Source organism: Mixophyes fleayi, chromosome 8 (assembly GCF_038048845.1).
Source record: "Mixophyes fleayi isolate aMixFle1 chromosome 8, aMixFle1.hap1, whole genome shotgun sequence".
Classification (NCBI taxonomy): domain Eukaryota; kingdom Metazoa; phylum Chordata; class Amphibia; order Anura; family Limnodynastidae; genus Mixophyes; species Mixophyes fleayi.
The window spans coordinates 137557330-137570671 of record NC_134409.1 but is presented as its reverse complement, the minus strand read 5'-3'; the positions used below and the strand labels follow the sequence as shown (position 1 = coordinate 137570671).

Genomic DNA, 13342 nt, shown 5'->3' with positions numbered 1-13342 from the left:
GTGAGGTCTAATAAAGAGATGGGTTTACAAAGAGCATCTAAAGATTTGAAGGCTGTGGGAAAGTCTGAGCGTGGTAGGGAGCAGCACAGGAGAAGTATTGTAGACGGGAGTGAGAGGTGGTTACCAGAGACGAGACTAGGCGCAGGTCAGAGGTAGTGTCGGCTAAGGCTAACATGGTCCCCAAATCTTCTATTCCTGGCTCTCCATTGTGTGCGACTACTGTGATGGATGAGGCCATTGTGACGCCAAACAGACTTGTCAGTGGGGGAGGTTTTATATTTAAATAAAATAAAAACAAGCGGATCCGTGTTTACCAGGAGACGTGTTCAAATATAGGGGAAACCTCTAATTAGAAGTGTGACGTAGAGCTGTATAATTGGCCTCTGATTTAAGACTCTAAATAAGGAGACTGGAGGAGTGATGGTCATTATGCAAATCAGAGGAGACTGTATTGCTGTAGAGGAAGTAGATTATAACAGATTGCAATTCTAAAACAAACACCAATGTCCCTTAGGGGTGATGAATACGTAACGCTGATTAATAGAGGGCTCTAAAACACAATAGTCTATTAGTGAAGTACATAGAACACCATATTAAAGGGGGGAATAAACAATACGAGGAAATAGAAGGGGAAGTAAGGCCTGCAAAATGGTTTGCCCTCTCAAAAAGACTTGTAACGTTATCTGCTTCTCATTTTAGTTGGTTAATTTTTTATTTGATTTCAGTCTCCTATTTAACTTCATTACACCAAAATATTATCTTGCATGAACATCTTTTTAAATTTTTTTTTTTTTTTCTTTTTAAATGTTTAAATACCGATTTTGTAATAACTTATCTGAATGCAAAACCCCTGACAAACGCACAGTAGAGTTTGCATTAAAACAGTCAGTATACATATGCATTTCAATCCTCATTTACTGTGTGTACTGGACCATACACTCTGTCAAACCATTTTGTGCTTTTTTATATTTCCCTGTCTATATCATGGTAGACTATAGAGGCTGCGTTCAATATTCTTTAGGGACCGTTAACCTTTTTCTACATTAAAATACAAGGAAATAGACAATCAAAACCCTTAAAGGATGTTGGTTTTGGACTCAATTGACATCTAAAGAAAACACTTCAACTAATTCTACATAAATCTGCATTGGATAAATTTAGTTTGACCTCCTTTTGTGTTGCCTATATAAACCAACGCTCATCTTAATGTTTGTTTATATAGCACCGAGATATGCCATAGTGCTTTACAATAGAAAGTAAACACAGTAATTGAACAATACTGGGTAATACAGACAGAGACGAGAGGGCCTAGCTCGCAAGCTTAAAATCTGTAGTACAATGGATTTTGATACATGAAGGTAAATTCCACTCATGACACATTGGTCCAGTTAGAATGCAAATGTAAAAATGTGCTTGGTGGGCCATATGAGCCAGTCACAGCAATGTGGGTCAGAGGGTTGTTGTCTTGTGTGAACTATGTAGAGGGTGGTAATAGAGTAACCTAGGGGGATAAGAAGGTGGTAGAGGAATACTATAAACTTGCCCGAAGAGGTAGGTTTTCAGAGAACGTTTGAAGACTAGAGGAAAGTCTTTGCGCAAGGGAGGGCATTCCACAAAGTGGGTGCAGCCCGAAAAGTCCTGTAACCGAGAATGGGAGGATGTTATGAGTGGAAGAGACGCAGATCTTGTGCAGAACGGAGGTGTCGAATTGGGAGATTCTTGAGACAAGTGAGGAGATGTATGTCGGTGCAATTTTGTTGATGGCCTTTTATAGTGGTTTCGGTGAAAATGGGCAACCAATGTAGAGACTGGCGGTGACTCAGCAGAGGAAGAACTGTTTGCAAGGAAAATCAATCTAGCCGCTGTGTGCAAAATAGAATGTGAGAGTCTGATTTGGGGGAAGACCGATAGGGATTGTAATGCAATAGTCCATGTGGGAGATCTTGATTTAACAATCCAGGAAGCCTCTCCGGGGCGTAACAAATTGCAAATTGTAAGACTGGGATTTTTTTATTTAATTTTTTTTTTAATAGGATTTTTAGTGTGTGAACGACCAGTTGTATTTTTGCTCAGACCTTCTATTTCAGAAGCAAGTAATGAGATGCGGAGTGATTAGTTTAACAAATATGTTTTATTTTACCACCAAAACCTAGGCCTAGTGAAATTAGAAATGTCCCATTAAGGAGTCTCTGTAAGATCAGATTTACAAGCCCCTTCTCCTAAAAATTCTGGGAAAGCTGTTTTTCTGTAAGGCATCCTGCAAGTATCATGTGACTGTTTAGTAATTCTCTTATTTGCCAGAGTTGTTCCTTTGAAGGTGTAGTGTGTTAGAAATTGTTCCTGGCTTATTATAAGCAGCTTGTGCGAGACGTGGACGTTGCTTCTTACCTAGAAACCTTGGAGGGCGTCTCAAATTCTGATCAGAGAGCAGCGTCTCTGGATTCTTCTTTGTGCATATAAAACTACTGTTGAGTAAATTGTCTATCCAGTAAATCTCTTACTTTTATACTTTTTTTTAGAATATAGATTAACCCTAGACGTTGTTTGAAAAGGGCATTGGAATACAAGTCTTATGCAGGCGTAACGGTTTTAATTACAAATTGACTCTTGCTAAGGAGGTGTGCGCCGGTCAACTTGTTCCGCTAATGAGAAACTGCCTGAAAGTGGAGTACAATACAAAAACTTTAAACTGTCTTTTTTGCTTTTAATGTCTCCTCCAGGAATGTAAATAAGTGTTTTCTTGTGTGTTCTCTCCACTTTATGTTCTATTAGAATACAGGCAACATGAGTCTAGCTCTAGGGCGGTTTACTCAAGTTTGTGGGATTCTCTCCCGGCGCTGTGTAGACCTGCAGCCATTTTTCATAAAACTTCTTTTTGCATTCTGTTTTCTAGAACGACGGCTGCTTCTGAAAGGCAGAAACCTCTTTGCTGACCCCGGGGAGCACCAGGTAAGTACAACACGTGGTATCTGTTTCTGCAAATGTCTCTGCTTCCAATATGTATTGTGCGATGTCAACGAAGAAAAACTGAATTGGGGGGGAGGGCTAATTATTAAATCTTTTGAAAAGGAGAAGTTGGGGCGTTGTCCACAGCAGCCAATCGGATTCTAGCTATCACTTCTCTAGTACATTCTAGAGAACAATGGCTAGAATCTGCTTGTTGAGGGCAACACCTCTAGATTTCCATTGTTGGAAGGTTTGATAAAACCTCTCCTCCTGGTGTCTACCTGTCACTGCAGTACTTGCTGACCGTAATATGATACTGGTCTGGTCTTACTAAATACAAGAACAGAATAAATCCCCATATACTGTTTAGAATAGATGCATTCTTGATGACCTTGGAATAACTACTTCCCTCTGATACGGATACTCGTTACCTCGTCATGCAGAATAGGTCACACAATGCCCTTTTTCTTCAGTTACAGAGGAGCCCTCCTGCTGGCCCCTTCTAACATTGTTTAGGAATATAGTTTGGGGGGGATGGTGCTCAAATTGCAGGAGAAACCCTTTCATCAGGGATAACCCTTAGACCCAAGAATCCTGATAATGGATCATTACATACAATCGCTCATACGGCAGTTTATTTTTGTTCAGTCTGCTCTAAACATACTTCTAAGTACGACTTTTTCGAGACCGTTGTTGGTAACTTATTGACAGATGAAGAGATACGAGGGGCTGCTTGCAGGGCCTGTGAGGGGGAGAAAATGATGGGGATAAAGTTGTACTGCACTGGGGGGGGGGGGGTTCAAAATTGAAATTGGTTCTGACGGTGAACTTCACGGCACATTGTACTTGTTAAATGTCTTCTTCTCTTCCAGGATCGGTAAAGATGTCTGATAAAATGTCCAGTTTTCTCCACGTGGGGGATATTGTGTCTCTCTATGCAGAAGGGTCTGTGAATGGATTTATCAGCACATTGGGGTGAGATTAGGCTACAAATACAACTGTCCTACATAGGTGTCTCTGAGGGCAATATTACATTGAAGGGGGGGGGGTGTATGAAGTGGAAGTTTCTGTGTATATCTCAGTATGCTGAGTGCAGGGGTCCATGTTCTGGGGTTCGGTGCATTGCTGGGGCCCGTTTGCCGTTGTGCTCCGTTAATCCTGTCCCCTGGCAGGGCCACTGCCAAGTACTTTTTACAAATTTTTTAAACCAAAGTTTCCTCTGTCCTGGCTGGTGTCACATGGTGATTAGAGCCAATTACACATACTAATTAGTCACATACTAGAGACCCTGGGCCCTGCAGTCCTGTTACACCCAGATTTATCGCCCCATTACTGAATCATTGATCTATTTGTAATACTCTATAACCAATTTATTTATTTTTTCTTGCAGTTTGGTGGATGACAGATGTGTAGTACAGCCAGAAGCTGGCGATTTAAACAATCCACCCAAAAAGTTTCGAGGTGAGGTGCTTGTATTTTTCGCTCTTCCCCGGTACTGATCCGTGGGTGTAAAATCACCTAACTGGCGCTCGGTGTCCACTCTGCGGACTGTGAGTCTGTGTTGTGACAACGGCTATGGAGTGCAGTCTTCCTGTGCTCAGTCCCGATCCTCTCTCTGCTTTGTGCACTTTCCCCTCTAGGTCCTCTCACCTCTCCCCAGCGGGCCCCCCCCCATGGGCTCTTGGCTGCGTCTCTCTTGCTCTGGGCTTTCCTGCAGCCATTTCCTCCTAATATAAGCAGATTGCTCTGGCCTGGCCTCACTCCTTTCTGGGTTCTCCCCTCTCTTTACTTGTCAGGTAACTGGAATCCTTGTCTGCGATAGACGGACGTTTCCAGCCTCCCTTAAGGTTTTCTCCTCTGGACATTGTGCAGTTTACATACCAGGGTGTTGAATCTATGTATGAAACGCTTTGTAGCTGCCCTCCCAGTGCCTATTGTTAGCATCAGTTTGACTGTTTCCAATCTTCTCACAACCCCCTTAGCAGAGATCCTGTGTGGGTGGGTTTAACAATTCCCATTCCCGGGTTTGAATCTCCTCCTGGGCTCCTGTAGCATCAGTGTTTGGTCTCGGTTGGGGAAGTGTTAATTGTAGGAGAGCATCGCTTGCGCTCTGCCACGGAAAAGATGATTTGCTATATAAAGTCTTTCTTGCGTTTTACTCGTTGGCCGTATATTAATCTGCGGCTCTGGCCAGGATGCTCTCGGCACAGAAAGGGTTATTTGTCCCCTTTGTGCTCAGATTAGGGAGCTCTGGAGCTCTGACCACAATGCTGACTTGTGTGGGTTTTTTTTTTTTCCCCTGTGCACCATGTATTAACCTCAATTCTACTAATTCCTGCTGTTCCCATGAGCCGCTTCTCGGGGTCATTACAGAGCAGGAAATCTGGGTCCTGTTACTGCCTTATAATTAATTGGGAGCAGTATTGGGGTTTCTAACTTTCTTATATTACACTATCCTCCATGCATCCAGGATGGAATTTTGCATATGGAATCCTCGTTGTGGTCCCCCCCCCCCGCCTCTATAACTTATAGAATTTTATATATCAAATCTGCAGCTCTTGCACCATCCTCTTGAGTGATTGGACCCTGTATCCTCACACATCTGCCCCCTCTCCTGCGCTCTCCAGCCTCTGTAACCTGGTCTCTTCCGTGCTAGATTGGATCCTGCATCCCCTCTCTGAGCATTACCCCCCCCTCTCCCGCTCCCCTCCTCTTGCTCAGAGGCAGCTAACTTACCAAATAAGGGCAGCGTACTGCACCGTCCTGTTGTGTTCTCAGCCAGCCCTCAGATTCCCAGGCAGGATCAACCTTCCATGACAAAGGGTTAACCCCTTCCCATCTGCTGGGGGGGGGGGGGGGGGGGTCACGCTGCTCTGTCTAAATTGTATTGTTACAAAAGGGGTTCCACTAAAAGTTTACACTTTTATAATAACAAAAAAATAATAGAGCTGCTCATAGCATGTAAGTTTCAGGAGCTTATCAGGATGTAACTAGTGATTGGGGGGGGGGGATTTCTGCAAACACAGCAGCCTTCGTGAAAGGAATGGTCCATAGCCAGCGATGGAGAGGTTGGTAGCAGTGTCTGTCAGTGGAATCCCAGCTGTTTTGGGCTGAGCCTTCGCTTATAATACAGGGGTAATGCGCACCTGGTAACTGCGCAGCTATCCGCCATATCCTTCCCGGATACTAGTATGAGGTTGTACCTACTCCAGGGTTCATATAAAGTAACGGTATTCCCCAAGGAGTGCGCTTTATTCAGAAAAACGGAACGCTGAGGTTTGACGGCGTCACTTAAGTACCGCATCTAGGGGTAAATGTCTCAAGCTGAGAGTTTTCCGGCAGGTTTGAAAAGTGGAGATGTTGCCTATAGCAACCAATCAGATTCTAGCTGTCATTTTGTAGAATGTACTAAATAAATGATAGCTAGAATCTGATTGGTTTTTCAAACCCGCCGGAAAACTCTCAGCTTGATACATTTACCCTCTAGTCTTTGCGTGTTGCGACCATACTAATAATGGGCTGGTGGTCATCTACCAACCAGAAGTGAATACTCCATTATCCTTTTGTAGGATTGGGTATGACATTTGCTATAAGACGGCTCACTCGGTTATATCTGGCCAAGTAATAGATATCGCTACTTGCAATGCCAGGCTTGGTTTCCTGTTACGTCAAATGGCTGATAACAGAAAACAGTAGCTTGCATTCATCTGCACAGCAAACCTAAAGGCCATGTTCTAATTCCAGCAAGGTATGGGAACATTAGTCTTAGTTCTCATGCAAAGCAACTTTACATTTTTAGTGTTATCCCTTGGGTAATACCAGGAGGATTTGTGGCTATTATATTGTAGCCAGAATGTGCTGTGAGAATGACAAGGAATTGGTGCCTATAATGAGGTCAAAGCTCTTTACAGGACAGAATTCCTGATCTGTTATAGTGTCATTCCAGCAAACTCCTGATCGCCATAATTTAGATGTACAGCACTGATTGGCCAGTGCTTCCTTTTCATAAAACGAAGGACTATAATATGCATCTATTTTTTTTTTCCACCCATACGTTTATTTAAATATCCCCCTATCCCATAAGACCAGAACCCCTAACTGGGGGTGATTATGTACGGTAGTCTGCAGAGGTCTTTTCATGATTTGGGCTATAACCAGACTTGGACTGGCTGCCGGTATGGGTCTACATTAGACCGCTATGATATAGGATAAACACGTCTTCTGTTTTCCAGCCTCACAACATGGTGCAAGCAGTGACTTTATCTCTGCTCAGCTGTAACTAGCAGTGGAACAGTAACGTAGATCGATTGCTTTTGCTTAACCTGTAGTAATAATGTCTTAATCTGCACAATAAACATCATTTATCTGTAGATTCCTCTGGACCATAAGCTGACGTGTGCTCCAGATGTCGCCCTATTATCCATCTCGCCCCTCCGCTAATCCCTGTCTTTAATGTATCCTTCACTGGGCAGGTCGCCTGAAGCTGCCATTAGTGTTACATGAATACTGGGCCGCATCATTCCAGATGACAGTATACATGTATGACTCTGTACATGTCACCTGTGCTGTGCTTAGCGTGTTGGACTAACGCTTGGGGTGTTTTGTTTTTTCAGACTGCCTGTTTAGACTCTGTCCCATGAACAGATATTCTGCACAAAAGCAATTCTGGAAAGCTGCAAAGCCCGGTGCCAGCAACACGACTGACACGGTCCTACTGAACAAATTACATGTAAGTCCCAGGATTAGTGTCACGTGACTGCTGTCCATATTGGGGATTTCAGAATGAAAATAACTTGCGTTTTTTTTTTGTTTTGTTTTGTTTCCCCCCCTCTCTCCAGCATGCGGCAGACTTGGAGAAAAAGCAGAATGAGACTGAGAATCGCAAGCTCTTGGGAACAGTTATTCAGTATGGGAATGTTATTCAGGTGCAGTGCTTGGTTCAGTTGGGTAGAGCCTCCTATATTAAGGCTGTGGCCGGTGTATGTTTTGCAGGACTTTGAGATTTCAGAGTTTATTATAATAAGGGACCAGAAGTTTTCCAGCTCTGACTCAACGGATGAGACTTGTGGGGTAGAGATGGTGCAGTCACATCATTGTTGTTAAACCGCTGTCCATGGTCCAGGTGACACCTAAACCTTCCAAATTATTCTAACTTGGTACCCAGAGTTTGTGGCCCTTCTTCCACTAAGACGGGCGTTAATTAAAACTATATAGCCAAAGTATATCATAAAGCAAACTGTCACCAGAGGTTTTTTTATTTATTGTCACCTGGGAGAAAACATTTTCCGCAGCATATACATAAATGTTGTTTGGAACTCTCCAAGGCCAGAGGTTAGAATTTGTCTTTATAGCTCTCCCCCCTGCTTATTATGGTCGGTGAGCTGCGAGGGACGATGGCTCTGTCCTGCACCAGTAAAGGCTCCTCTGAGTCTGCCAATGGTGATGACTGTGACCTAATAAAATTTACATGAAGGTGAATAGGTGTTTAAGATAAAAGCAGCCCTTCAAAAGGTCCCCCAGTGCTGGTGTGTGTGTCTGCATGATTGCGTAGAATGTGGATGTCCCCAACATCTGCTACTTTTAAAAACGTGTATAACAAAAAAAATAAAAAAATTCTAATAGGACCCAGAAGTTAAACACACAACTGATGGCTATATACATCATACAACTGTTTTCTGGTAATGTGTATCACATGGCTATTGTGTTAATCAGTCACTGGTTGGATGTTCTCCTGGGTAACAAGGGGGGGTGGGGGTGGTTATTAGAGTTGGGTTTGGGGTGTTCAAAAGTAAACGGTGGTCTGAATGGGGTTAATGAATGGTTAATTTAACCCCCTGCTACCCTAAATGTTTCAGGTTTAACTACAAATCCAGAACGCATGTACTGACAGGGCACGGTCGTCTGTATCGCTGTCCCTGGCACACGTGGTATTCTGGAAGGATGGACGCACTCTTCCTCAATGCTCCTGGTTCCTAGTGAACGGATGGTCTCTCACGCTGATGTCTTTTCCTTCTAGATGTTGCACTTGAAGAGTAATAAGTACCTGACTGTGAACAAGCGTCTGCCGGCGCTGCTGGAGAAGAACGCCATGCGCGTGACGTTGGATGAAGCGGGAAATGAAGGCTCCTGGTTCTACATCCAACCCTTTTACAAGCTGCGCTCCATCGGGGACAGTGTGAGTGCCATCCCTCCCCCGAGCTCTCGCTGCCGCCCCCCCAGGAGCTCCACGTGTTATCATATGTAATGACCTTGTTGGAATAATGGTTCATTTAAATTTGCCAGCAAGAAAGTGAACATTCCCTGACTCCGTCCCCCTTGACACACGGTTTTTGGGTTTAGTGGTTTGGTTTCTTTCAAAAATAATTAAGGCTCTTGTCTTGGTGTTGCCTCTCTCCTTCTCCCTGACCCACCTTCGTTTTAAATGTGTTCAAAGTTAAAACAACGTCCTCGGGTCCTTTCTAATTTGGGTCAGACTGAATACGTTTTAGCCTCTTCTCTGCGAAGCGATTCGTCTCGCTACAGTCACTTTATTCTCTAGGCTGTAACAAGTATTCTTGTTGGCTGAGGGCCCTCCAGGTAAATCTCCCATTTATAAATAATAAATAGTGTTTGCAGAATTTTTTTTTTTTTTTTTTTTTGGTACTACTGTCCGTACTTTTTTTTATCCTGTTTTAGCCACTACGGCTCGTCCATGAACTGCAAAACCTGCAGGTGAAATGCTATGTGCACCTTCATACCAACTTGTCTTACCGACCACCCTATAAAATCCTATCTGCATCGAGCTGAATGGTTGTGAAACTGTGTATAAAAACCTCCCCAAGCTGCTACCATTAACGCCACCCTCTAGTCTTCAATTACACTAAAATACATAGCTGCCAGTAGAGTCCTTTATAAAGTCCTCTCATTTGCACACAGTGCAGGCAGACTTTTTTTTTTATTTTTCCTCTCTTAGTACAAGAGTCACTTTGTGTTTTTGAAGATTATTATGTCTGCAGAAATACACTTGTCCACAGAAGTCCTGCGGAGCAGTGCGCTCTGTTCTCATCGGGATGAGAGCTGATCTCTGACCACAGAGGATGCAAAGAATTGAAGTCCCTTTTTGCAGGGAGAACGAGGCTGCATCAAAGCAGAGAATGTCTCCCCCCTTTATTTTGAATTTTCTTTGCAGACCTTTAAATAGCTCGTCCGCTGGAGCGTAAAACTAGACCAATGATTTGCATAATGTTTCCTGGGCAAGGAACGCCCCAACCGTGCGCTTTCCCGTACAACAGGGCGCATTGGCCTCTCAGTAGGTGCGTGATCTCGCGTGTCCTCTGTGGTTTAAGACATTAGTTGTACATAATTGACCCTTACTCTTATACGTGGAGCTGTAAAACACATAGCTGCCAGTTAAGTCCTTTATATTAGTCCTCTCCTTTGCACACCCAGAGTGCAGGCGGACATTTTTATTTTATTTTTTTAATGGGCTGAACCGGATTCATGACAGTTCAGCCAAACCATAGGGAGCTGACAAAATTACTGCCTCCAGTGCTCCATGATGGATGCATCTTAAGTTTTGTACTTATTGCTTGTATTAGGTCTGCAGGAAACTGCAGTTTAGTGGTATTTATCTATAGTACGTTCTATTTATACACAATTTTCTGTTTCCGCTCTACTTCTGTACTTTTTTTTTTTTATATTAAGTTTTAATTTCAATTTTGATTTTTAACTTTTCGTTCCGGCACCTACTTTAACACACACCTGCTCTGCTAATTCTGTTGTAGTTTTACTATTGTACTTGCAAGATTTTTTTTTGTTTTTTGTGATGCCGACCATTCTTCATACTGGGCCTGATTCATTAAGGATCTTAACTTGAGAAACTTCTTATTTCAGTTTCCTGGACAAAACCATGTTACAATGCAAGGGGTGCAAATTAGTATTCTGTTTTGCACATAAGTTAAATACTGACTGTTTTTTCATGTAGCACACAAATATCATCATTAAATTTCAGCGTACAAATAAGCTATCACGTATTTGTGTGCTACATGAAAAAACATTCAGTATTTAACTTATGTGCAAAACAGAATACTAATTTGCACCCCTTGCATTGTAACATGGTTTTGTCCAGGAGACTGAAATAAGAAGTTTCTCAAGTTAAGATCCTTAATGAATCCGGCCCATTGTCACTAAAAGTAATCTGTATAATTGCTTCCATTTTACTCCCATTCCCCCCCCCCCCCCCCCATATAGACATTGTACCCATCTAAACAGGTCTTCAGTATTTGTATTAGATTTACCTCCGTACTGACTGCTTAATGTGTGTTTACAGGTCGTGATTGGCGATAAAGTTGTCCTTAACCCTGTAAATGCCGGCCAGCCGTTGCACGCCAGTAGCCACCAGCTGTCTGACAACCCAGGTTGCAATGAGGTGAGTGTTTGGCTGGGTGCCTGTGGCCAATTTTGGGAACGGGGCTATTTTTAATACATATTGAAGTGTACCGGTGGCCTATCCTCAAATGAGCTGACCGTTTTGTAGGCTAAACCAATGTTCATATGGGAGGGCGGGTGCCCCCTGTCCGTTCTGTGTCCTGGTGCACGGATGGACTGCGTACTAAGGAATTTTGAGTTACCCTACAGCTTCCTTGTAGAATACTGGTGCACAAATCGCCCAGTTCAGACAGATGATGTATAACTGTGCAGTTGTCTCTGTAGTCCTATCCTGCTGAGGCTACGGCTGTCTCTCTGCGCTAACTGTTTCTCATTTGTCTGCAGGTGAATTCTGTGAACTGTAACACAAGCTGGAAGATCGTTCTGTTCATGAAATGGAGCGACAACAAGGATGATATCTTGAAGGGGGTGAGTCCTTTGTAGAGTGTGCTGATGGAGCAGAACAGGAGGGTAGAATATCGCCCAGAGCTGAGGAAGTTGTGTTATCCTCGTACGAGGGGGTTTTATTAATGACTAACTTCACTCCTGAGTTTACTTGGCTTTTAAATGCACATTCAAGACAAATGTCCATAAAAAGCCTTTAGCCTCTCCACGGTTCTGGTGTTTCTGGTCTGGTTTGCAATCCTGAGGCTGGTGGCTTGTGTTCACAGTTCATCGCTAGGATCTGCAGGCTGCTGTCACTCAAAGGACTTCCAGTCCCATCATGCCTTGCTTTAGTATCTGGAATATCTCTGATCAGCTAATGATTTCATGCACGTATTGGATAAGTTAGGGGACAGGAAGATGCAAATTAATAGAGGTCTGATGTTTGGCGTTCAGAGAATGGATCAGTCAGACATTAAATGGGATGTGTGGGGAATGGTAATAAACCCTTGGATATGTGGAAAAATAGAGGATATGCATTGGTGGGTGCGGAGTTTTGTGGTACCTGGAACAATCGGGTGTATAATGGATAATGAGCAGCCTCCGACCACGAGTCTTTAACCAGTGTTTGGTAATTAGAAGTTAATCCTTGCTCTTCTCCTACTAGGGTGACGTTGTGCGGCTTTTCCACGCCGAGCAGGAGAAGTTCCTGACCTGCGATGACCACAGGAAAAAACAGTACGTCTTCCTCCGGACCACTGGCCGGCAGTCGGCAACGTCAGCCACCAGCTCTAAGGCATTGTGGGAAGTGGAGGTAAGAGGTCAAACCAAGAGGGCTGGGGTGGTCCGTGTGCATCAAGCGCATCACACTCGCTGTAGTTGGCATTTCTCATACACTCTATTGGTAACGACGCTGTGCGTCCTGGCTGCGTTTCCTCAAAGCTGGAGAACGTTTATCAGTGTTGCAACTGGTCCTTGTTCTGTCTGCAGATGTAGTGTAAGTGCGCACTTACAGATTTGTACAACATTTGAGCTGTATGCATCATGAGATACGTGCAACCTCAAATCTAGTACATGGATGCATCCAGGGTTCAGTATACAGGAATAGTCATTGTCAAAGCAAACCACAATAGTCTTGTGTAGGTGCAGAATTTGCCCTTGGTAAGGAACCTATTGAAGGCTGCCTTATTTTGGGTTTTCTAAATCTCAAAAGGGTGTTAATATATCTGCAGCCTTTACTACACTTACATGTAAGAACACCCCGATCTGCCTCCCAAGTGCATTGTGCCACAGCTTATTGTAGTGAAGCCAATTTTACAAGTGTACTTGTGTATAACTCTAAACTGTCCCATTAGTGTTTAAACTCCTGATTGTCCATCCGCAGGTGGTGCAGCATGACCCGTGTAGAGGGGGGGCCGGGTACTGGAACAGCCTCTTCAGATTCAAGCATCTGGCCACCGGGCACTACCTGGCAGCAGAGGTGAGCAACTTCCGCAAACTTGTAATAGTTGTACAAAACCTGCCTGGTAACTATGTCTGAAAATGGTGACAATTTGAATATTGGCCAAGGGCGTCTACTCGCCCTTTCCCCGATCAAGTTTGGCTG

At 43.6% G+C, this 13342-nt stretch overlaps 1 protein-coding gene across 1 annotated transcript in view; it reads left to right on the top strand.

Annotated features, from left to right (window-relative positions):
- ITPR1 (inositol 1,4,5-trisphosphate receptor type 1) overlaps nucleotides 1–13342 on the top strand; it is a 74760-nt gene that overhangs the window by 22005 nt on the left and 39413 nt on the right. Inside the window, 10 exon segments of the mRNA XM_075184205.1 lie at nucleotides 2894–2949; nucleotides 3819–3921; nucleotides 4337–4407; nucleotides 7560–7675; nucleotides 7785–7871; nucleotides 8963–9121; nucleotides 11255–11353; nucleotides 11698–11781; nucleotides 12404–12550; nucleotides 13121–13216. Of these exon segments, the coding sequence (XP_075040306.1) occupies nucleotides 3830–3921; nucleotides 4337–4407; nucleotides 7560–7675; nucleotides 7785–7871; nucleotides 8963–9121; nucleotides 11255–11353; nucleotides 11698–11781; nucleotides 12404–12550; nucleotides 13121–13216 (951 nt within the window). The 5' untranslated portion in view covers nucleotides 2894–2949; nucleotides 3819–3829.